The sequence below is a fragment of the Rhineura floridana genome, chromosome 2, assembly GCF_030035675.1.
Source record: "Rhineura floridana isolate rRhiFlo1 chromosome 2, rRhiFlo1.hap2, whole genome shotgun sequence".
NCBI lineage: Eukaryota > Metazoa > Chordata > Lepidosauria > Squamata > Rhineuridae > Rhineura > Rhineura floridana.
In genome coordinates, this window is record NC_084481.1 from 84,336,364 (window position 1) to 84,362,474 (window position 26,111).

The 26,111-nt window shown below is 39.7% G+C and overlaps 1 protein-coding gene across 5 annotated transcripts in view; it reads left to right on the forward strand.

The window, feature by feature from the left end:
* Positions 1-713: 713 nt before the first annotated feature.
* LOC133376640 (leucine-zipper-like transcriptional regulator 1) overlaps positions 714-26,111 on the forward strand; it is a 36,677-nt gene continuing 11,279 nt past the window's right edge. Inside the window, exons 1-5 of one of the 5 annotated variants that reach the window (XM_061609169.1) lie at positions 714-793; positions 5,918-6,014; positions 15,911-16,137; positions 17,845-17,924; positions 24,538-24,616. In XM_061609169.1, the coding sequence (XP_061465153.1) occupies positions 15,975-16,137; positions 17,845-17,924; positions 24,538-24,616 (322 nt within the window). In that variant the 5' untranslated portion in view covers positions 714-793; positions 5,918-6,014; positions 15,911-15,974. Of the gene's footprint in view, positions 794-3,992; positions 4,150-4,172; positions 4,348-4,543; positions 4,667-5,917; positions 6,015-15,910; positions 16,138-17,844; positions 17,925-24,537; positions 24,617-26,111 lie in introns of those variants that run through there. The other 4 variants (XM_061609167.1, XM_061609165.1, XM_061609168.1 and 1 more) reach the window with 4 other exon arrangements.

Genomic DNA, 26,111 nt, shown 5'->3' on the forward strand with positions numbered 1-26,111 from the left:
ATAATACAAAATTACAGAGTAGTCATGATGAAGTGTTTCTCATAATTGTATTTCCATATTAGAGAAGGCTTGATCTACTGAATTTCTGCCTGCCGTATGGCTGTTAAAGGCACAAGAAGCCTGCTTTTTCCCCAGTGCCAACCCTAAACTAAAGCCTAGACTGCCACCTATACCCACTTACCTGGAAGTAAGCCCCATTAAACACAACAAGACTTACTTCTGAGTAGACATGTATGCCATTGTACTGTAAGAAAATTATACAGTGAGTTCTTAATGGAGTCTGTGGCCTTTAGCTCCATGCATATACCTCTTGGAACATTTTCATATTTGCCTTTTGCAGGGAGGAGGATTCTTTAACATTCACCCATACATTGTGTAGTAACATTAGCGGAAAATAATTTCTAGGCAGTACCTGATCTCAGGCAAACCCAGCATAGGATAGGAAAGAAACATCCTGGTTGCTAGGGAAAAAGGAAAGGCAAACAATGAAGATTCCAAGGATGGGGGGGGGGAGACAGAAACAGAAAAAGTGCAATTAGAAGGAGGGCAAAACACCAGTTCTTTAGGACCCAGGGATTCCTATTGCCTAGTGTCCAAATGACTAACTTATCAATCACAGCTCTGACTTCACTCATTGGCTAATAATACTGGCAAGCAGCAGCAGGTTGGCTCATTTCACATAAATTGCTTAGAAGGGTACCTGCATATTTTGCTCTGTATCTTTCTTTCTAGGAGGGCATATATTTCAATCCGATACATGTCTACTCAGAAGTAAGTTCCATTGGGTTTCCAGGTAAGTGTGTATTGGATTGCAGTCTTACTTTTCTTTTAAATGAAAGCTTAGATCATGGGCTACCTGCTGAGGGCACCAATGAAAGCCTTTGTAAGCACCATGATGCCTGTAAGCAATGAGTTGGTGACCCCTGGCATAAGGAGATAAAAATGAAAAGAAAGAAATTGAGATGTTGCCGCCTCCTCACTGTAGTGTGTTATTTTTATAAAGAATAACATAATTTCAGTGTTGGGCAAGATGAATTTAGCAGTGTAAAAAGGAAAAGGGCTCAACTGTACTTTACTTGGCATATCATTCCTGTCTGCCCATCTCATAAAAGCACCAGATCAGTGCCCCAGGGACAGCATTCTTCCTTAACATAGTGAAGTGGCCCCCTATTTATGGAATGTATACAACACAACAGGAAATTTGACAAGCCCAGTCGCTGGCCTCTTTTAAATGAGCTCTGAACTAATACTTTTTAAAAATTGCCTTTTGGGATTAAAATGCGAGGTCAGCTGTTGGGTTACAATGGTTGGGCCATAGTGCTGGTTTTAACCAATTTTGATTTAGTAGTAGTAGTAGTCGTCAAACTTTATTGCCTAGCCATAGGCCTTTGCAATATACATTATAAAATTTACAGTATTAAAAAAACAACAACCAGCATTTAAAACAGATAAAAGGTACATACCCATGATACTACTCACTAAGAATTGGTTAGCAGAACTTCAGCATACTTCGCCTGTAGCTTTGGGCAGCAAAGACAAAAAGGGCTACTCTGTGTGTTACTAATGGGTCCTGGTCCAATAAGAGACGGATCATGGTTTCTTGCAAAGTTCCCTGTTGTATCAACAAACCATCAAGGAATTTAGCCCTCGGGTGGACATATAATGGACAATCCAGCAAGTAATGGGGTAGATCTTTGGCTACCTCTGCTCCGCAAATACATAATTGCTGGGCCCAAGGGACCTGGCTATAGCAGCCTAACAGGACCGCCGTCGGCATTGTCTGGAACCTTAGGGCGGTAAATGCGTGTCTAAAGTTTGTTGGCATAGGATAGGACACGTAACTAGCCCTCTGATGATTCAACTTAATTGCTCTGTACCACCTTGAAAATTTTGATTTATGTTGATTTGTCTAGAATTTTATTGTTATATTTTGTTTATTGTTATTGGTGTATTTTAGTGATTTCAAACTTCTTTATGAGTTTATTGTTCTAAATACAGTACATAAGCTTTTCAAATAAATCTGCTATATATTTTGGAAAGTTGTTTGCCTCTCCGCTATGCATTTGGACACTTCTTGAGATATTGTAACCAAATTTTGCATGATGGTTCCTGAGATCAAGGAACACATTTTTGTCTATGTTTGACTACAGTTAGACACCATTTTGAATCAAGATGACAGACTGAATCTTTCAAAATTTCACTGATATAAACCACTGATTTAAAAACTCCACTTAAAGGTATACTTTAAAAAGTACTACATAGTGTACAGAAACAGCAAGAATGTAACCTTCTATTCTACATTCATATCAAAATCATACTCTCTCACGCCTAGTACAGGAAGATTTTATTATCCTACTGTGACCAAATCACCTAGTGATATTTGCCTTTCCTCATGTGGCTTCAGCTTCCTTGTTTTCATGCCAGGAAATTGGAAGATTCACAGTGGATGAAGCTACTCTTTTCATATTTCATCCTTAAAAAAGTGCATTTTTGCTTATGTCATGTTGGATTAATGCTATCCACTGCCTCAAAGTAGTGAAGAGAAATCTAATATAATAATTCTTACCAATGTAGGTTACATTTGCATTACAAACTGATTTAAGGAAAAGCCAGTTTAAGCCTTGCATGTGAACAGTTTCCTTGGAACTCCTAAACCACCAGGCTACAGCACATCCGCATTCAAAATCTGTTAGCTGACCTCTTTTTTTGGGGGGGGGGTATTTTCTGATCCCCCATCCTCTTCCTGCTAATTCTGTTGGAATCAGAAGACTTCTCTTCCCCCCTTAATGCTAGAAACAGACAATAACACACACACCCCACAAACTGAAGGAGATTTTAAAAAAGGATTGCTGGTTGGGGGATCTACACAATCCAACTCTCACTTGTGGGAAACATATTTTGAATATATATATATATATATATATATATATATATATATATATATATACGTATGTGTGCATTATGAATGAAAAGATCTGTCAGTTTTGGTTATCTAAGTTTCTCATTTTTTCAGTCTTTAATTCAGTTCTCCACATTTCTGCAATTTGATTTAAAAAAAAAATCCTCATGAAAATTCCCCAGCATTTTAGTGCAAATTTCTCATAACAAACCATTTTTGTAGCAATTTTTGACACATTTTTGCAAACCATCTTGGCATATAATGCATTTTTGCATGTTTTCACTCTTATATTCATTTTTATGCACACTTTCCTCTAATATATGAATTTTTGTAAACATTATTTGGTTGGCGAACTGTATTGTAAAATCTGAACAAATGTGAATTTTGAAGGATGGCTGTGTTTCCATTCTCATATTGTTTCGGAAAGTGCAAATTTGATAAATTCAGCTTGAAATGCAAACAGAATAAAAATTATTGTCCATCTCTAGTGTGTGTACATCACGGGAAGCAGCCACTCTTAAATCACTTTCAGTGCACCTGTTTCAGAAAGTATTTGACCATGCTGCTGCTACTAGTGCTGTTTTGTTTGATGCTTGATCTTTTATGGGATTAATTAATTTAATTTACTTTTGTTAATTTAATAATACGTTCATTATTAGCCAGCAATCTATTTTAAAAATCCTATTAACAATCTTCACCTTTGCCACCTCCTGCATGGATGTTTACTCAGAAGTTCGACTGAGTTCAGTGGGGGAGTTCTTTCCAAGAAAATGTGTACCGTGGTGTGTTTCTGTTAATTTTGGGTGCAACCTTTAAAGTTTAGATACCCTGAGAAGGCTGGGCAGCCGGCTAAAGGAGCCTAGGTAACTGAAAGAGCGAGCTTAGGCAGGTTTACTCAGACGTAAATCCAATTCATGGACATATTCCCAAAGAAGTGTGCTTTTCTTCTCTGTTTAAACTTCATTCCCCTGAAATTTATCAGTCTCTCTCTCGGTTTTGCGTGAGTTCAGAATTGCTGCATTGATTCGTGTTAGGTAAACTTAGTACTCCCCCTCAGAATTGGGCGCAGTCTCTGTAGGTTTGGGATTGAAGGACCCGAAGTAAGCGGCGGAGACGGCGAAGGAGACGCCTTTCCTCCCTTGGTTCATCCGCTATTCGCGGGAGCGCGCCTTCCGCGATGGGGACGCGACTTCCTTGAATGCTCAAGACGAGTCCGAGCAAGAGGGCGATAACGGGGAAAACGGCTGGAGGTGGGTCCTGTGGCCGTGAAAGATGAGGGGGCGTCCTATGGGGAGCGGGCTGCGGCCCTCCTCAGCAAATGAAGTAGGAGCAGAACACGTTGGTCTCCTCATAGGAGAAGAAAGGAGGAAGCTTAGTGTGGGTTCGGCGCATGTATTCATGACTCTGCGACTAAAATTGGTGATCTGTTTGTGCTGCAACTCCTCGAAGTGTGTGCCTGATAACTTTTTTAACAAATGTGTTGGTGTGTGTGGTGAATGTTTCCTTTTAACATCGCCGGGGGTGGGGGAGAGCTTCTCCCCCACCCCGAGGTACATATTGCTTCGCAGAGGGCTGGTCTTGTCTGTCCTCGTTTACTTTTTCTTTCAGTGTGTGGGGCTAGCAGCTTCTCCCTCGGCTCGCCTTTGAAGAAAAGAAACAATTTGGGGTGTGGGAGGGGTAATTCATAACTTTATTTTATAAGGGGCTCTGCTCGGTCGTACTTTAACTTCCTACTCCTGCCCAGCTTATTGTGTTTATTATATGGAGGTAGGTGGGGTAGGGCAGTCGCCAGCCCAAAAAGTTAGGGAGGGTACCAAAAAAAGGGGGGGAATTTTCGGCTACGGCTTTCGGTGGGGGGCGAACTGTGTCTTCCTCCAGCTTCCTCTACAACCCACCTCTTTACCTTCCCTCTCCCCCCCCCCATCTCGCTGTATGCGTCTTTCCACCACCTGGGACTTGGCTTCTAAGTCTGCAAGGAATAGGCAGGCTTTAGTTTCTAAACTAGTAAAACACAACTTCTGACTGGTAACCTCTCTTCTCCTCCTCACCAATCTCATTTTAGTGGCATCTGGTTACAATTGTTTATAGGTGGGGGAATGCACTCTCTTCTCTGTTGTTGTCTCTCCTGCTCCACAGCTGAGCCCTGTGGCTTGACAAGATAAGCTGCAGGGCTGTGCTACAGGCCATAGGGGTGTTAGCTCTTCACTGAGACAGCAGTGTCGGTGGGGGTGCAGGCAGGGCTGGAGATTCCTTGGTAATTGCCAGGCCGTAAGTCCTCAGCCGGCAGCTTGGCTATAAATCTGCCAGGCTAGCAAGGAGGAAGCAAGATAAGGGCAGAGGCCGTTCAAAGCTTACGTGCCAAGCCAGAAATCCAGAAGAGACGTCAGTGAAGGTCCGGGTCTAGTTTGCCGAGAGATCAGTCTCTGTTGGGAAATAGGCAGTGACAACTTACTATTCAGAAGAGGAAATCTGAGACCATCCCAGTCAAAAGTACAAAAATAAAGTGGAATATGAGGAGAGTTGCAAATTGTGAGTCACTTTCTGTTAGGTCATGCAGAACAGTTGTCTGCTTTTAGATCTGCCAGGATCATAGGTTATTCTATGCAGTATTTTCATAGAACTTTATAGCGCTATAGTGTGCTTCCTAATTATCTAAATAATCCTGTGAAGCTCAGAAATAGCATGTGTCCAAGACCATTCAGTGATCATTAAAAGTTAGAGGGGCATAGGTTAAACCTAAAAACCTGTCTGCTGCGTGCATCACTGACTATTCGTTCACACTCATGCAGAAGTCAATAGGGCAGGAAAAGTATGCTTCCTTGAAGTAACTAGGGTTCTTTCACAACTTTCCTTTGCTCACAGGCTTCCAAGGTCATTGGGATTTCAGGAGAGTGTTCAAACTTGATTGCTGCTCGGCTATGTAATATACTGTTAAAGGACATTCCATTTCTATGTTGAACCATATTTTTGAAATCCTATATGCCTTTGACACACAAACTATGCTTTGTGTTTTGCCAGCATACAAGTACACCTCTGCCATCTGCTTCCTGGGGAGGGGCATATCAAAACCCCTGTTATCCGTACTCTGGATTGGAAAGAAGGAAGAGCAAAGCAGGTAAGTGGTTAAATCTGATTTTATTGGCTTTCCAGCTACTTCACTGGATGGTCTAATGTTTAGAGCAAAGGTGGGCACCTTTTTCAGCATTTCCTCATGAACAACCTTATGGGGGCTGCATGCCAGTGATGAGTGAAGTAAGAAGCAAAATATGGGTAGGACCAGATGCAATAGTGGGTGAACAGATGTGACTCTTAGCTTTGTATGGTAAGTTACATTCTAGTTACACAAAAGGTGAAATTCCTATACACGTACACATATCTCCATCCATGCAAGCGAAAGGCATAATCGCAGTTTAAGGACACATTTCAGCCAGGTGAAAGCACTTGAGATGGGCATAGAGCAGGATTGGTGAAGGGCATGGACTGGGAGATTCCTGAGAGCCAGATAAGGAGGGCTGGAGAGCCACATTCAGTCCCTGTACTGGACCTAAAATTCCTGAGCCCTGCTTGAGAGGTACAATATTTAGTTCAGGTTAAAGAATTTCTGCGGGTCCTTGGATGTCAGAATGCAGGTAGGTAGCTGCCATCCATATTCCCCTTAGGCAGAGCTTGGAAGATTACTTTTAAAAAGTAACAAATTACAGTTACAATTACTTGGCCAAAAAGTAGTAATTACAGTTACAATTGCAATTGCTCTGAAAGTAACTGATTATTTTTTCTCAAAAGTAATCACTACAATTACATTTCAGTTACTTTTTAAAAAAAACACCTGCAAGGTGCTGGCCTTGGCTGCTGCACATCTAAGTAGCCTAAAACAATATTAAAACTAAACACACACACATAGGGGGTAGTAGAAGGGTTCGAATCCCCACATAGCCATGAAGCTCACTGGGTGACCTTGGGCCAGTCACTGCCTCTCATGAAAACCCTATTCATAGGGTCGCCACAAGTCGGAATCAACTTGAAGGCAGTACATTTATTTTTTATTTTGAAGATGATGATTATGATAATGCATTTCAAATTAATTCTGTATGAGAAGCATTCCATGCCAAGCTTGGAAAACCAAGGAGGAGGTATAAAATGTAGACAAAAATACTTTTGGCAAAATGCCGTTTATCCTTTCTATCTGTATCTATAATCAGCAATACAGCTGAATGATATATGTAAAGTATTTTTTCTCTTTCCCTTTTCTTTTTTATTAGTATTTTAGTACTGCTGCTAAAGTTCTGATGAAAGAATAAAGCATTCATTAGCCAAATTCAAATGATTAGAACATATCACATAAATTCCACTGAAGTTGGAAGTTTTGCAATAGAAAAGGCAAAAAACACATACCCTATGATAGCCCAATAGACAATCAGAACTAATATAAACCCCTATTGCTTCTCATTTGCAAATGTTGCAAGATCTAAGGTAACTCTAGCTCATGTGAGTTCAGGTGATACATGTTTTGTAAATTTGTATAGATATTAGCAGAGATTGTCAACAGTCTGAGATGTGTGTGTGCCAATGTGTGCGTTTACCTAAGTGGCAGGCTTTTACCCTGCACTGAGATCACTGAGACTTAAGACTTAGTAAAATAAGGAAAGCTATTTTATTTATAGAAATACATAGTAGATAGGAAAGGCATACCTAGTTCTAACTAATTAACTTGGAGGTGCAACGCCCAGGTTTGGGAGTTGCCCTCATGGCTCAGGAGGGAGAGAGCAGAGACAAAGGTGTCTCCTCTCTCTCAGACAGTCGAACAAGAGAGGAAGGGTAAAGGGTGGAAGGAGGGGCAGATAAGCTTCCCTAAGCATATCAGTCTGCGAGGGAAGGAAGTCAGTCAGAGCATCACAGGTAAAGGTAGGCAAGCCTAGCCAGGAGTTTTATCTAAGAATTATGGCTTCTAAGAGCTGGTTGTTGGGACAGCAAGAAAAGTTCTCTCTTGGAAGCAAGCTGCTTGTTTCAAAATGTGTGTGTTGTAATCTTTCACTAACAGTTGCACATAGGATTTTCTGAAGCTTGCTTGCTTTCTTTTGACAGATGCTCATTCACTTGAAGTGAATTTTTTTAGTCAATAGATTCCTACAGGTCTGAACAGAAGTGAGAAATCAGTACAGCTTATTGTTAAATCAACCTTGTCACAAGTCTTCAGCTGCAGTTTCCCATAATAAAACCTCCATATGAGGAGGGCGTGGAATGGGTTAGTTACAAATGGGGTGCAGCTGTAGTGTGGCACACTATATGCCCACAAAGTGAATGAATCTTGGCAGCTTCGCAATCTAACTGGATTAATTTATTGCTTAACTGCATTCCTTGTTTGCCTCTGTAATTCTCACTTTTTTTTACCCACTGTTTGAATGTCTTTTGGGAATGCCTACTGATTATTGGTTATCATTTTGGGCTGATTACCTGCAGCTATTATTTCACCAAAGTTGCATACACATGATAGATTTAAAGCACATTTCACCACCCCAAAAAAGAATCCTGGGAACTGTAGTTTGTTAAGGGTGCTGGGAATTGTAGCTCTGTGAGGAGTAAACTACAGTCCCCAAGATTCTTGGGGAAAAGCCATGTGCTTACATGTATGGTGTCTACTGGGAGACTCTTACGGATTGATTCTATACTCCCAGAAGTAAATCCTATTGACTGCTATGGGAATTACTTCCAAGTAAGTATGCTTGGAATTGCAGCTTTTAGGTCATGTTTAATAGCCACCTTGTATCAAATTGAACAGAATACAGTTTCCAATCAGATTTAAACACTAACCACTTAAACTGGTCAGAGTGTCATTCCCTCTATTTCTGAAGCTCAGGCTGGAAGTGTTGTTGTTTATGTAGCCATGGTATCGCCATCCATACCACACATAATAAGGAGTATTAGCGGGCAAGAGGGAACCCCAAGTGTTGCAGAATACAAAAAAAGTGAGAAAAAACAGAAAGAGGATGACTCCCATAAGAACATAAGAACATAAGAAGAGCCTGCTGGATCAGGCCAGTGGCCCATCTAGCCCAGCATCCTGTTCTCACAGTGGCCAACCAGGGGCCTGGGGGAAGCCCGCAAGCAGGACCCGAGTGTAAGAACACTCTCCCCTCCTGAGGCTTCCGGCAACTGGTTTTCAGAAGCATGCTGCCTCTGACTAGGGTGGCAGAGCACAGCCATCACGGCTAGTAGCCATTGATAGCCCTGTCCTCCATGAATTTGTCTAATCTTCTTTTAAAGCCGTCCAAGCTGGTGGCCATTACTGCATCTTGTGGGAGCAAATTCCAAAGTTTAACTATGCGCTGAGTAAAGAAATACTTCCTTTTGTCTGTCCTGAATCTTCCAACATTCAGCTTCTTTGAATGTCCACGAGTTCTAGTATTATGAGAGAGGGAGAAGAACTTTTCTCTATCCACTTTCTCAATGCCATGCATAATTTTATACACTTCTATCATGTCTCCTCTGACCCGCCTTTTCTCTAAACTAAAAAGCCCCAAATGCTGCAACCTTTCCTCGTAAGGGAGTCGCTCCATCCCCTTGATCATTCTGGTTGCCCTCTTCTGAACCTTTTCCAACTCTAGAATATCCTTTTTGAGATGAGGCGACCAGAACTGTACACAGTATTCCAAATGCGGCCGCACCATAGATTTATACAACGGCATTATGATATCGGCTGTTTTATTTTCAATACCTTTCCTAATTATCGCTAGCATGGAATTTGCCTTTTTCACAGCTGCCGCACACTGGGTCGACATTTTCATTGTGCTGTCCACTACAACCCCGAGGTCTCTCTCCTGGTCGGTCACCGCCAGTTCAGACCCCATGAGCGTATATGTGAAATTAAGATTTTTTGCTCCAATATGCATAATTTTACACTTGTTTATATTGAATTGCATTTGTGACTTCCGGGAAGGGTGACTTAGCCTGTGCCTGCTTTTGAGACGGGCTCCTGCCTCAAAAGAAGCTTATTCAGATATATCAGTCAGTTTTTTCTTTTTTTTTTGACTGATTAAACTTCTCCCGGGTAGGGAGAAACGAAGAGATTAACCTCAAAGCCTATTTTTGTTGGGACGACCAGATCTCATTAATTTATGGGACGAGGTCCAGCCGACGAAGGTGGGACGGATTTTCAACAGCAAGCTCTATCTGTTAAAGCGAACGTTCATCTTATCTTCTAAGAGAGAACGCACTAACAGGCAAGCACCCTTCTTTCTATATTTTTCTTTTACTTGACTTAAATTGTTGCTGTTTAAAAGAGATTTGCCAGATTGATCGGTTTTTGACATCTCACTGGGGAGCCGTAACTTCTCTCTGCTACGCACTAATTAATAGCTTATCTCTGTTTTTGTTGCAAAAAGCTGTCCTGGATTTGCATTCTAAAGATATACACAGAAGAGGGATTTCTATTCCAGATTTTTATTTTGAAAAATATTATACTGTTTTGAGACTACTCTCTTTTTGGTCTATTTTATTTTGACGAATCTGTTTCTTGACGATTGCCATTAATTGTTTCAATCCTGGGAACTGCATTTTGTTTACTTAACTATTGGAGAGATAAGGCTGTCTGCTCTGTTTATACTGTGATGTCACCAAGTTTGGAGTATTAACCCAATTGTTGCTGAAATAAGAAGTGGTTTTCCTATATTTTTCTTTTAAAATGGCAATTAAGAAAGTGGCTGAGAATCTGGAAATAACTATGTTTCAGAAAATAATGGATGAGATTGAGATAACGAAAATTGAATTGAGTAAAATGAAGCAGGAGATTAAAGATATAAGGGTCCCTGTGAGAGAGGTGACCCTGGAAGGGGTCCCTGTGAGAGAGGAGACCCCGGAGATTGGAACAGGGGTCCCTGTGAGAGAGGAGACCCTGGAGACTGGAATAGGGGTCCCTGTGAGAGAGGAGATCCCGGAGATTGGAACAAACGTGGAACAGGAACAAGATTTGGAGTCTATGGACTTTAGATATAAAATCTATTGTTTGGAACTCAATGTTATCTCTGAAGAAATTAATGAAGATTCTAGAGATAAAGTTATCAATGGCATGGATTATCTTCTGGACTGGAATGATGTGATGGAGCCCAATATAGAGAAAATCTATGGAATTAACTGCAGCCATGTGACAATGGAAAAACTTTTAAGAGATGACCCAGTGTATTTTGAAAAAAAGAACAGAGATATGATTTTACAGCAGTATTTCAGCAACCTATTCAGAATGGATGGCAAGAAAATATTTGGGATAGAGGTAATTCCCATCAGACTCTTACTATATGACTATGGCTTTGACAGCAAGATTATTATGGAATACTGATAATGGAAGATTGGATATTGAAATTACTGGACTTAACAAGACTACTGAAGATGGAAGATGGAAAATGGAACTAATAGAGATAATAGAACAATGGCTACTGAAATTACTGAACCTAACAGATTCTGATGTGATGGATTAATTGAAATGTTTATTTTGACTATGGTTATGACAATAAGATTATCATAATTAGTAATGAGATGGATTAATCGATATGCTTATCTGGAAAAAAAAATTGATAGATATATTTCTTAAAGAATTGAAACCTCTCTTTGACTTTTTGTGGAAAGAATAAAGTAATGTTTATGAGATTTGATGATTAAGTAAGATAACTACTGGAGGAAAGTGATTTTATAATATGACTTAAGAGACAGGATTGTTATATATTATAGACTTATAACTGATTTGATCTTTGACAAATGGGAAGTCAATATTTTACTCTTTATTTTTTATTTTTGTTTTTTTTTTTCTTTTTTTCTTTTTGTTTAACTATTTTTGATTTTGTTTTTTGTCTTTGAATGTTTTATGATTTTGTTTTGTATGTTTTATGAAAATCTGAATAAAAATTATTGAAAAAAAAAAAAGAACAGACTCCCTCCCCTTGCAGAGGTTGTGTGTAGTGGATACCAGATCTAGATTTTCTCCCAGCCTGTTACAGAGATGTCGAGCCCCAGCTTTCACTGTCTTCTTACTTTTCTCCCTTATTCTGCTCTTTTGCCTCAGTATATCCTTCACTGGTTACTTTTTTCATTTAACGATTAAAACAAAATAAGTTCCCCTCTTGATCCAGTTCCTTTTCATTCCTCTATTATTCCTTTGATTTTTCTACTTCTGACTGGTAATGGGGCAAGACAAAAAGGAGAGGCAGGCTCTGGTGCCAAGTAAGATTTATTGTAGTGCTCTACGGTTTTCGGAAACACTTTCCTTCCTCAGGAGCTAAAAACATTCAAACAAACTGAAATTAATGTCATGGAGACAACACCATGGTCTTCAACATCAACAGAGTACTTTTAGAGACCACATTCTGTGTAAATCACTTAAAAAATTTAAAAATGTTTTTCATTATGATATATCCCTGATCATTAACATCAGACTGGCATCATATAAAACCATACTGTATGGCTCAAATTGAACAAAATCTTGTAATAGCCATTACAAAGCAGCTTAAACATAAAACTCATCTCCCCAGAAAAACACAAAGACATTGCCCTGTACTGACCCGTGGAGCTATATTTCCTTAGCTCTGTCAAAGTAATGTGAATTCTTTATCCAAGCCCCACACTGAATACAAACCAAACTTAAAGGCTGCTAGTATCCATAGTAAGTATATAAATCAGCTCAGCTGCACAATCACTGCATTTGTAAATTTTACTGATTACACTGACTAACTAGCATATACAGTTTTTAGACAGTAAACAAAGTTTCATATAGAACCCTTGTTTCTTATATTATTTAAACTCAGAAAAATCCAAATCCTCATTTAACCCTAGAGGTCCCAGACTTTTCAGAGAAATGATCCAGAATAACTCCCTCTTGCTGAGTAATCTGTCATTACCCACAACTCTTTCAATGGCCCAAAATGTTACATCATTTGGCTTATGTTGTTTCTCAACAAAGTGTCTGACCAATGGAGCACCCATTCTTTGGTATCTTAAATTGCAAAGATGTTCCCCAATTCTGAGTTTTAATGGTCTCGATGTCTTCCCAACATAAATCCGATTACAGGGACAAGAAATCAGATAAATGACTTCTGCAGAATTACAGTTAAAAAAATCTTGGATTTGAATGTGCTTTTCCAGTGTTGGGATTGACAATTTTTTTTTAATTTTGAGTAAACTTGCAGTATGAGCAGTGGCCACATGGATGGTTTCCTGTTGGCTTAGATGTATGAAGGATCGTTGATTGACACTTGTTATTGTCACTCCTTGCATATTCTGTATAGATCTGTCGTGTCTGGGTTGGGAGTCAAGAACAGAATCACTTGATGAAAGCAAATCAGTTTTTATTAGAGTAATTTCCAGACATAGGCTTCTCCGCCTCATGAACTCTTAACACGAACCAAAACCCGCGGCATGGAAGAGAGTTGATAGAACAGAACAGAGTTTCCAGCATTCCCCGTCCCTTATCAAGGGGGCTTTCGGGCCCTGATCCTCTCACTCTGCCTCAAACTGCCCACATCTACGCCCCTTCCCTCCTCTTTTCTTTGGCGCCGTTTTAACTGTCTTCGGGTGCGGGGCGATGGGGGGGTGGCTGCCTCCTCCCCTTCTGATTCGGAAAGGATGGTAGGAAGTGGGGGGGGTTGGCCCAATGTGTCAGGTGATTTCTCTCTACCCTTCTCTGCAGCCGAACGACCTTGGTCCTCCTCCTCCCTCTCTGTCTGTAACGGCAGCACATTCCTAGGGGGGGGAGTGCGTGAGAACCGAGTCTGTTGTCTGTTCAAGATTTCCCCCCTCTATCTGGGAAGCTTCTCCCTCCCCTCCAGACGCCTCAGCCCAGCTGCCCCCCTCTCCTAGTTCATTCTCAGAAACATCAGAACTCCAACCATAGCTCATGACAAGATCAAACAGTCTGTGAGATTTCTTGTTCTTTTAAATGCTACCATGGGTCTTGTTGTTAGGCCTGGCAGATCCTGGACCAAATGCCAATTGGAGCGAATATATGTTTGAAGTCTCTTAGTAATTGGATTGAATGGAAGGATGCATACTGTGCGATTCTGCACTGTTCTTTTTTGAGGACATAACAGAATGTCACGTTTACAGGCATTAGCTCTATTCATAGCTGCTCTCACCACCTTAACAGGATATCCTCTATCATAGAAACATTGTGCTGAAGATTGGGATTCCTGGATGTAATCTAGGTTTCTTGAACAGTTGTGCTTTATTCTTAAGAATTGACTATTTGGTATTCTTGAGATGAGCAGGATGATAACTATCATACTTAAGAAAAGTGTTTTTATCAGTAGGTTTGTTATAAATGGTGGTAATTAAACTCTTTATGGATTTTTTGACTATGATGTCCAAAAAATTGACCTGTTCAATACTGCAAGTTGTCTCAAAACTAAGATTGGGATCTTGAACATCAATCCATTGAAAAAAATCCCTCATCATTTGTGCCTCACCAACTCATGAATATTATCATCTATATATCATAGCCATGAAATTATATTTCTACCATGTGGATTGTTGGCAAAAATAAATTGTTGTTCAAAATGTTGCATGTATAAATTGGCAACCTCTGGAGCCATGGGGAATCCCATGGCCACCCTGTTGGTCTGCCAAAAGAATGCTGTGTTGAATGAAAAATAATTTTTCCATAAAGCTATGTCGGCCAAGGAGGTCAAAAAATGAGTTGGTGGATTCCGTACTTCTCATTTCTGTAAAATATCAAAAATTATTTCCAGTGCCTGATCTTGTGGAATACTTGTATATAAATATTTGACATCCATAGTGACCAGAATGTCTTTTGACTGGATCTTGATAGGACCTATTTTTTGTAAAAAAAAAAAAGTGTGGAATCCTGCACATAAGATCTCATGGAAGGAATGAAAGGTTTTAAAAAATAATCAACAAACTGAGTCAGTGGTTCCAGTATAGAATTATTGTCTGAATCCTGGGGGAGGATTGACGCCCTTATGGATCTTTGGCAGCACATAAAATAAAGGGACCCTTGGATTTTTCTTGGCCAAAAATTCAAACTCAGAAGTGCTGATTCACCCCATAATGCAGCCCTCCTCCAGAATATCTTTAATATGTGCACTTATTTCTTTGGTAGGGTCAGATGAAATCGGTGCATATGATGTCTCACCCAAGAATATTTGACCAAATAGTGTGATTTTAAAAGTAGCAAATACTTTGTTTTCACAACTAAATTTCTACTAACATTTAGCACAAACTATACTTTTTACAAAAAGTGAACTTAGACCATTTGTTTGGTGGAAGTGTTTTCATTTCTTTAGACAGTTTTATAAATATTACTCAGTGTTTTGTGACTTTAACCCCGGAGCAGGGTATTGTTTCGTACTTTCAAACCCAGAAGAAGATCCTATTTTCAGATTACTACAGAGGAAGATGTTTGTCATGTGTGGTGTATTCTGCCTTCACAGTTCCCTATGTTAAATTATTGGAGAGCAACGTGATACTGGAGCAGACATCCAGACAGAGTAACCTCTACTTAAGCAGGCTCAAATTCTAATTTGTCAGAAGAAATTGCTATGTTAGAAATAGCAAGAGTTGGTTCTATTGTTATAGAGTGTTTTTAATTTTGCCTCCTAAACATCTTTTAAAAAGATGCATTCTTTAAATTTGGAAGATGCGAACTTAAAGCGTTTGATTCAAGCACAGTTGGACATGCCCGTTATTCTCATACTGTGTATTGGATTCAGATCTCAGGAAGATAGAAAGCAAATAGATCTCATGTTGCCTCACCCAAACTCTAATTGTTACTTTACTACTTTTTGAAATTTAGAATGACATGCTCTTTAATCAATGGGAGTTATTCCAGTCAAGCCATTGTAAGTCTACTGACCTGTGACTCACTGTATGTTAGAGTGCATAAATTACTTAACCTATATTACACAACCAATAGATAACCAATTTGAACCTAACAAAATTTTGGTTGTTCAAGGATGTTCTAGCATTCTAGGGTATCCTGTCTCAGTTTTCCTGACTTTCTTTCCCTATGTTCAGGCTGGGACTGTAATACTTTGGGGAAATCATCTTGACATGGCTATGCTTTCCAGCTAACCCAGGGATGAAAAGGAAAACAGCAGAATATTCATGGAAGCCAGTATCACAGAGCAAATCTTCTCCATGTGATCGATACAAGCATGCCTGCTGCATCTGCCGAGGGTTCCTTTATGTTTATGGTGGCCGGCAAAACTCCAGCTTGAGTGATTTCTGGCGGTACAAGATAGGTAAGTTTCCTTGTTCATTTGTATCATTATACCACTAAACCAAATCCAGAGACTGTATTCATACAACCCTGTTTTTCTTGTGGTGGTTACAATTATCTCATGATAACCTGGTGGAATTTCCACCATGTTCTTCCTCTAACATTTTTTCAATTTGAGCAAGCAAAGTTACATTAATGAATAATCTTTATCATCCTAATAAAATATATCACATGATGATCACTATGTGGATTGGTCCTTCAAGCCTACCTTTATGGAAAGGTGACTCAAGCCTTTCATGTGTGAGAGTAAGAATATCGTAGAAGTTTTATTGTGACTACCTGTGGCACTTACAAACATTTTTGTTTTTGTGGTAAACCATGTCATTGGTGTTATGGAAAAGCAAACATACCTATTCAGAAACCATTGCTGTTTTTCTTCTGATACCTTCTTGCTTCTTGAAGATGTCTGGCTAGTTAATATTGAAAACTGAATACTGGATTAGATAGATCTTTGGTCCAATGTAGCAGGGCAGCTTTTATTTTTCTACGTTTTCAGAAACTAGACAAATGCTGGTTTGTATCTGGGAGTTTGTGTGAATTTGGGTGTGGGGGAAATTCCCAATGGCAATTGTCCAAAATGAATTTTAAAAAATACTTAATCACATTTTTTTATTTTTAATTTAACAAAATTTATATACTGCTTGGTTGTTAAAAAACCCCAGCAACTCTTAAGTAATTTGCTGTGTATTAGTGCATGGCAGCCTTGGGACAATCTCAGGGTACCTGGCTATGTGTTTGAACTACACATTATCAAAAACAGGTCTGCTGTGAAAATTGGTAGTCTTGTATTAATTCCACATTCCTTCTATAACATATAGTATAATATATCCTGTGTCCTGACATCATTGATCTGTGCATTTCCTCCTATTACACATCAGCTGACACTGGTGGGCGAGGGAAACTCCTGGCATTCTGCTAAGTAAGTTGAACTATGGTTATGGAGGGAAACTATGAAACTTGGTGGCTGGTGGCTGGTTTTGGTGGTAGCCCATATTTCTGATGTGTAGTTTCTGCCTCCATCTTTTTCTCCCCAGATATCGTTTGTTTGTTTGTTTGTTTATTTATTTATTTATTTATTACATTTATATACCGCCCCATAGCCAAAGCTCTATGGGTGATTTACAGCAATTAAAAACAATAAAAACATTTAAAATTTTGTTATAGAATACCCCCCCACATTCCCAACACAGATATATGGTATAGAATCAAAACCCAAATTGTACAAGGTAGTTCCAGAGATTACAATTAAAGAAAATATGACCTAATTCAAACCAACAAAAGGACTTAAATTCTGCATTTTGTTTTACCCATGGTTAGCAACTCAACCAAATTCTGATTGAGACTGTATTTGTCCAGTAACATGAACCCTTTTTACAGAGAAGTGTCATCAGAGACTGTTGCTGGCAGATGGGGCCAGTGTTCTCCTACACTGCAGACTGGCCATTGTGAAACTTATCCATGGACCTTGCCTTATTTTCTAAAACACACCAACCCAATGGTATCGCATCAAAGCATCATAATATATGCCAGTCCATGTTCTGTTTGCTTAATCTCTATGGGACATTAACAGAGCTTGATATAATAGGAAAATTGATTCATGTTGGAAGAAAGACTAGGTTATTTCATGGGTCCCTTTCAAACCTTAACAATCAATCAAAACACTTTCTAGCGAGTTACGAATGGGAGAGGCTGGAAAACTCAGAAGATGGCCCCGAAGAACTGGAAGAGCACACAATGGTGGATTATCAGGCAAGTTCAAATTGGTTCAGTCCTGTATAATGCTATGGATTGTTCTCCTTTGTTATAGTCCTTTTTTTATAGTCTGTGGTCTGGTGCTGTTCTGTACATTAGTTTCCTGGTAGTTCCTGACAAGAAAGAAGTCTCAGACTTCTGCTCAGGGTGGGAATTTCTAGTCTGTTTCCGCAGCAGCAAAAAGAATCACTTCTAAAAAACCTGCTAGTTATGTGTAATAACTTCCTACACGTCAGGTAAAAGCTTGTTAGCAGGAAGGAGTGGGAAGAGTCTGTCTTTCCTAGGGAGGTTCACCTACTCTGTTCTTTGTGGGCCTTCTTTCACAAATAACATTTTAAGGCAGAAACCTATAAATGTAAATTGAGAATGAACAAACACGTGGTTGCAAGCATCAATATATTGAGCCTCCATGTTTTGTTTAAATTTGAATTTGCACTTGGATAACCTTGTTAATGGAGTAACATGATTTTTTCAAAAGTAGATGTTTCTTTGTTCTACTACCCTTCCTTTAGGTGGAATAAGAAACAGGGTATCATTTTTTAAAATTTTATTTTGCATATTCTCTTAGTGACAAGACTGCTTTGTTGAGAGGGAATGATAAAAAAAAATAGCCAGTCAGCTGTGGGAGGACATTTATTTCAGTAAGGTCATTCAGTTTATTTTTTACTTATCAGGGCTGATTAAAACTTTAGAAACATTACAGCCCTTTTGTGAAAATTGCCCAAAAGCACTTTCCTGTGGTGCTTTATTTAGCGAACAAATACTTTAAAAATTCTTATCCTGTATGTCAGGTTGTTGTTTGTTTTATTATGCAATAAAAATGTTTTAAAGTGACTTGACAAAATAAAACTACATAAAAACAATTAAAACAATAAAAAATCAAAATAATAACAAAATAAAATCCATAAAATGCTCATCCAGCAATATGTTAGTATGGAACAGTTCCTACCCACCCCACTATAAGATGAGCACCAATGTAAGAGACAATATTAGCTGAAGGCCTGGGTGAACAGAAAGTCTTAGCTCGGTGCCTAAAGACTAGCAGGGATGGTGCCAGGTGTGTTTCTCTGGGAAGAGCATTCCTTAGACGGGGGCTACCACCAGCGACAGAAGTGGATCTAGAAGTACCACTGAGCTGTTCCCCTGCTCCTTAAAGGGGAGTGCACCAGGTTGAACCCCCCAATCTGGTCTAGGGAACTGGCAACTAACAGTGCCTCAGTCTTACCTGGGTTGTGCTTCAGTTTATTGGCTCTCATCCAGTCCGTTACAGAAGCCAGACACAGCTCCAGCAAATTCACCGCCACACCTGCAGATATAAAAGAGAAATAGAGTGGTGTGTCATCAGCATATTGATGACAACACACTCCAGGTCTCCTGATCACCCCACTCAGGTTTCATATACAGTGCCTTGCAAAAGTAATCAGCCCCCTGACCAATGCTCTCATATTACTGAATTACAAATGGTACATTATAATTTTGTTCTGTATGATATTTTATTTTGAAACACTGAAACGCAAAATAAATTGTAAGGTGACATTGATTTTATGTTGGGAAATGTTTGCAAGGGCTTCCAACCCTGCTGTGGTTGGATTTGCAACCTCCTCCATGAGTGCATCTCATTTTAGTTTCTTTCATAGCAAAAGCTACTCCTAATCCTGGAAACATAACACCAAAAAAATCCTTGGGTGTCAGTTATCTCCCTCTTGCCTCTAACTTTATCCAGTCTCACATGGTATTCTAGAGTGGCTACATAACAGGTTCCTCTCCATCCTGGTGGCAAATATTTAAATACTCTCAATCCACATACGAAGTAGCAATTGGGTAGAGCCACAATTCCAGTCCTGTAATAGCGGACTGACATCCAATAGGCATAATATCCAATTATTCCTTCTTTTTCTGGAGTATGCCGATGCAATCAAGAACCAGCCACCCATGCCTGCTTTTGCTTAAAATTGACACAACAGTTACTTGTACCATGTAGATTGTTTCCATTACATGTCCAACAATGGGTTCAACTTGTATGTTTAGGGAAGAATATATATAGTCTACTTGTCCTGCTCTGGATACGTTAGGGATTTCAGGTCTTAAGGCATAAGGAGCAGGATGAATCAAATCAAATAAGGGCCAAGGCACAGTAGGAACCAAAGAAGCATTATTAGGAGGTCTAGTTATAACGCTTCTCTTGTATACCAATCTTTTCCCTGAGGCCAATACTGCAGAGTTCTAATAGCAGGAACTACAGTACCTATGTAACAAGACCCTTTACACCCAGCTGGTGATCTCTTATAGGCTCTGTTCTCACAAACAAAATAATGTCCCTTTAGAGCAACGGTTATTTGACATTTGCCTACTGAATTCATCACTAATGTAGCATTATAATATAAGTTCAAAGGACAGGGTAGGTATCTCTTTGTAAATGTTCCATTTGGTGAAAAGTATCCTGCCTGTAGCATATATAATTAACAGTAACTATGTCCCACCCAGGGACGTTTGGGTGGACTTAGTATAATTAGTTTCATTTGATTGGAAACAAAAATCACCAATTGGAGAAAATGCTAGATGGATAAATTCAGACTTGTTTCTTCCCACATCTGCCCAGGTTCAGTTATCTTGCGAAAAATCTCCACTAAAACCTTGGCTTGCTTCTAACCGATTAAGTGGAATTGCTAATATTGGAATATCTCCCAGTGAATGGTTAGGAACATGTCTGAATATCCAACAATTAGAATAATTTAAATTAGTCCTTATTCATTCCACAACTTGCAAAAAGGCATTAGAAAGATATGCAAAATGCTTAATTCTTTGAATAGTGACATCTGTCCATATGTCCAGCTCTGTGTTATTTAAGACCCATTCTCCAGTCTGGTATCATCAGCCAAGGACCATTCTTCTGTTTTATTTAGCCAAAACAGGAGAGTCCATACTAAGCTTGAAAAGAACAGCCAGAAAATGAGAGTCCACACCCATTTCAAAAAGCAGGATCCAGGCCACGGGCTTCTTTCTCAAAGATGATACCTGGTCTGCCAAACAGATTCAGCTGCATCCTGTAGTGGCAAATTCTCTTTGCTCTGTAGTGGCAAATCCTTTTCGCTCTGTTGTGGCCAATTCTCTTCACAAGTGAACGCTTGGTTTACTACTGGACTTTTGTTGAGGGCATTATTATGGCCCTTTGTTGAAAATTCCTTTTCTAATAGGCTGTCCTGCTGGCAGGCACTAGGCTCATCACCAGACTGTGGAGACCTATTTTTGGTAACTGGTCTTTGGGTTTCTTGGGTAAGCAGCCTGAATCTGGGGATGAAAGGCCTTAACACACTTCATTAATGCCTTACAATAATTCATAACTATCTCATTTAAATTGAGGTCACAAAGGGCAGGATTTATATGAGGTGAAGCTGGAGTTCACATTGGGCGACCCATCAGGATCTTATGGGGTGATAGTCCAGTCCTTCTATTTGCTGTTGCTCTGATGCTCATAAGGGCAAGAGGAAGAGCATCTGGCCATTTAAGTCCAGTTTCAGCATAAATTTTGGCCATTTTGTTTTTCAAAATTCCATTCTGACGTTCTACTGCCTCTGCGGACTGAGGATGGTGTGGGCAGTGGACATTCTGTTAGATACCTAGAGCCTTACAAATGTCAACAATTTGCCCAGTGAAATGAGTTCCACAGTCAGAGCTGATAGACAAGGGCATGCCAAACCGGGACTTTCAATAGTCTTGTGGAAGCTGTGAGGGTGTCAGCCTTTGCACAGGGATAAGCCTCAATCCATCCAGAATACATACATACAATAACAGGATCATATTCATAAGAACAACATCTGTGCATCTAAATAAAATCAACCTGAATATGTACAAAAGGTCCCCCCAGTGGGGGGTGGGCTACCCTCTTTGTCCTTACAGCTTTGCCTACAGTGTGGGCTTGGCAAATAGGGCAGGTATGGCAATATTGTTTGTTTGTTTATTATTTGATTTATATCCCGCCCTTCCTCCCAACAGGAGCCCAGGGTGGCAAATATTGTTGGGCTACAGATGGAAAATTTGGAGCATACTAATCTTGCTGTACTGCATGTATCATTCCCCCTTTGCTGGAGTGGGCATATTAATGAAGTTACTTTGCCTCGGGCTCTTCTAGTATGAGGATTCCTCTTTCAGAGAGGGAAACTGGAAGAGAGTAGGAGGTGGCGATAGTGGGTTAAATGCCATTAACGACTGGTCAGGTTGGTTTGGGCATTGTGCCTTCCAATGGCCGGACTGACCACAGAAACAGCAGTATTATTCTGGGGCTGAAAAACTCCACAGCCCATCCCGTGACCTTGTCCCCTTAACCTTCCCCGGGCTTGTCCTCCCCCGTGGCCTTGGCCAGTGTCAAAATACTGAGTTTGAAGTGTCATAAGTTTAGTTTCTACAAATTCCTTCTTTTTTCTAACAGGCTAGGCGGTGGTTGGCTATCGTTACTAGTTCTTGAAGTAGTTTAATCTGCCAGCCTACAGCAATAGAACGCAAGTGTTCCTGAAGTTTTGGGAGAAGTCCCTCTATTATTGGATTTATATCCCACCCTTCCTCCCAGCAGGAGCCCAGGGCGGCAAACAAACTCTAAAAACACTTTAAAACTTCATAAAAGACCTTAAAATACATTAAAACAAAACATTAAAAACATTTTTTTAAAAAGCTTTAAAAACATCTTTTAAAAAGGTTAATTTATTTATTTTATTTAATCTTGCAGCTTGTAAACATTTGGCTATACATGCCAACAGTAGAGCAGACCTAACATTTCAAAACTGGTTTCTGTCCTCTACTCTGCATCCAGCTTCTGTAGTGCTGCCAAGGCAAAATCAGAGTGACCTGCTTGTTGGCGTTTTCTAACAGGCACATTCAGCTTTCAAGTGTGCACACAAACAGGTCAAGGCAATTTCCCCTTTTCTGGAGGTGGGGTTGTACACAAGGGTAACGTTGGCAGAGCCTCCCCCTTTACTTCCAAAAAGTTGCAGTCAAGGCTCTTGTAGGATTTTGTTTGTTTTGACTGTAGTAATGTGCTCCTTGGAGGATTCTCAAGAAAATGCTGGTGGTTCCTGGCAGGAAGACTCCAAGCTATGCGCAGGTCACATTGTGGTAATATTGCCACAATGCTACAAACCTCCTCTTGAGCTGCATTCCAGAATGGCGTCCCACTTTTCTGGACTCCTTGACATCCTACCGCCCCATAGCTGTTAACCCTGGGGCCACCCAGGAGTTACAACGCACACCTCCATAACGTGGGGCTCGGGATGATTTCTTCGGGGTGGCGCCCCGTCCTCCCTCCCTCCTGCACTTCGGGTCCGGCGCCACGTGGCAGAGGGGTGAACCTCGCCGCCGCCATCTCCTCCACGAGGCCGTCGCTGCTGGAAAAAGAACAAAGGCTGCAGCCACTGCTTCAGGAGAAGTTTCTAGGGCATCATCAATACCTGAATGTCTCTCAAAAACTTTCTTTAGATGGTTATGTAATCACCTGGGCTTCTCCTTTATTTTGTTTACAGTTATTAATCTTGGACCAGTCTGTTTTTGTAGGGCAGACTACAGTAATGGCACTTAGAAGTATGTTTAGAACTGTTTGGTCTGTGAACACAGTACAATTGAAGATCTTCCTCTTCCAAAAAGCCTTTTAAGTAGAGATCTTTCCCAGTCTCCATCTATATTAGAATTTTTTTAAAGATGTTTTTATAAGGACGAGCCTGCAGGACCTCATCTAGTCTAGCATAAGATTCTCACAGTGGCCAACCGGATGCCCTTGGGAAGTGTTTATCATTTGTTGCCAGATGCACACGGGAAGCTGTTTATTGTTTGTTGCTTGCTGCTGTGTATGGGATATAAATTTAATATATAAATAGAAAGTTGTTGTAGGGATGATAATATAACTATAGGAATCCGCATTAGTAAGTAGGGTTTTTTTTGCTATAAATGATTTATTCTGTCTGTCCAATGTTTAAGTGTGGTTTCAATCATAAAGGTTGGCCCAGTGAAAGGTATTGCATCCATTCTGTGTCTGTCACCGTCTACGCGTACACTTCATTGCAGGCCAGTCTGGAGAATGATTTAGCTTCTTGTAGGGGAGGAGAACACCATACAAAGGATCATTACTCCCTGACATACTTACACACTAGGTATAGCCACTTATTTCCTCCATCTGATGAATGCCCATAGTTCTAACGCTGGCACACAAAGAGGGAGAGTTGTTTGCAGTGCTTCCTTCATTCACAGCTGTCTTCTTGAGGATATTAGTGATACAGAAGGTTTTTAGGTTCATCCTATTATTTATTTATTTATTATTTGATTTGTTTCCCGCCCTTCCTCCCAGCAGAAGCCCAGGGTGGCAAACAAAAGCACTAAAATACTTTAAAATATAAAAAATATAAATATAAAATTTAAAATACATTAAAACAGAACATCTTTAAAAACTTTTCAAAAAAGCTTCCAAGACATCTTAAAGAAGGTTAAAAACAACTATTATGTGGCTAGTCATTAAAACCTCTGTCTGTCGCTGGAGTGTGATTTGAGATTTATCTTGAATTCACTTGGTTCTATTTGACTTTGGCAAATACAAGCATGTTTGACAGGAAAATCATTATTTTACTTGTAGGGTGTCCTCTATGTCTTCGGTGGAATGGTAGATTCTGCTTTTACACAAAGGAAGAATCCTCTCTGGATGTATGACACTGGTATGGAACAAGACAAGCGACATCTTCTAATGGGATTACATATAGATTTGCTAAATTGTAGTACAATTGTGTAGACAGTGTGAGGGATATATATGCTATATTAAATGTGCTAAATTTAGGGAGTGTTGACATTCATGCATGTATACCTGAAAACAGATGTTATTTATTTTATCCTCTTTTTTTTAGATATACCAGTGAATATTGACAGCTGTGTTCCGGTAACTCAATAGTCATTGGTATTTGGGGTTGTCAACATTTATATGTAATTGATAATCAGTGTCAGCATTCAGTATTCTCAGACATTTGCTGTGATGTAATATAACACCTGTTCTGGCCCGTTTGCACTGGCTGCCTATATGTTTCCGGGCCAGATTCAAAGTGTTGGTTTTGACCTATAAAGCCTTACACGGCACGGGCCCGCAATACCTGATGGAATGCCTCTCCCAATATGAAACTACCCGTACACTGCGTGCAACATCGAAGGCCCTCCTCCGGGTACCGACTCATAAAGAGGCCCGGAGGATGACGACAAGATCTAGGGCCTTCTCAGTGGTGGCCCCCGAACTATGGAATAGTCTTATTGACGAGGTGCGCCTGGCGCCAACTTTGCTCTCTTTTTGGCGCCAGGTTAAAACGTACCTCTTTTCCCAGGCATTTTAATATTTTAATATTCTTAGTATATTTATTACATCTTAGTATACTAGAACAATTATGTAATATGTTTTTAGTCTTTGGAATTTTGTTATGTGTGTGGTATTGATATGTGATTTTATTATATTGTATTTTAAATTTATGCTGTTCACCGCCCAGAGAGCCGTTAGCTGTGGGCGGTATAGAAATTGAATAAAATAATAATAATAATTAGGTATATTTAGTACTTATGCATGCATTTAAAAAGAGTACAGCCATAGGCAGTAGCTTGTTTTTAACATCATGTTGTGTATGTTTCTCTTTCCATTGCATAGCAGTTATTTTTTGTTGCAGCTTAAAGCTGTTGTCATTATAAAGAACTTGTATCAGAAACGTAGAAGTTATTCAGCTGTGGGTAAAATAGAAGGCCTCTCTTTCTCTTAAAGCAACACCACCACCTGTATGAAAACTATAGGAAAAAGCTGCATTAAGTTAGGTTTACTTTTGGTCTTCCAGAAAAAAAGTAGGAAACAGGTGGATTTTACAAGAGAATTGCAGAATCTAAATCACCTTGAATATATTATACAGAGAAAGATGAGGTATAAAGGCTAGAATTTCTAAGTATTGAGTAAGCCAAAATGAAATATTGAATGCCATTTCTTACTCAAGCTTTTTCATTCTTGTAACTATATTATAAGGATTACATACTTTTTGTCCCATAATAATTGTACTACAATACCAGGAATGGCAAAAAAAGAGAGCATCTAAGATTTCACATAATGTTCCTTGGAGCCATGATATACAGCCAGAAGTCTTAGTCATTGTAATAGTAGTAATATGCTTCAAACATTACAGTAGAGACTTG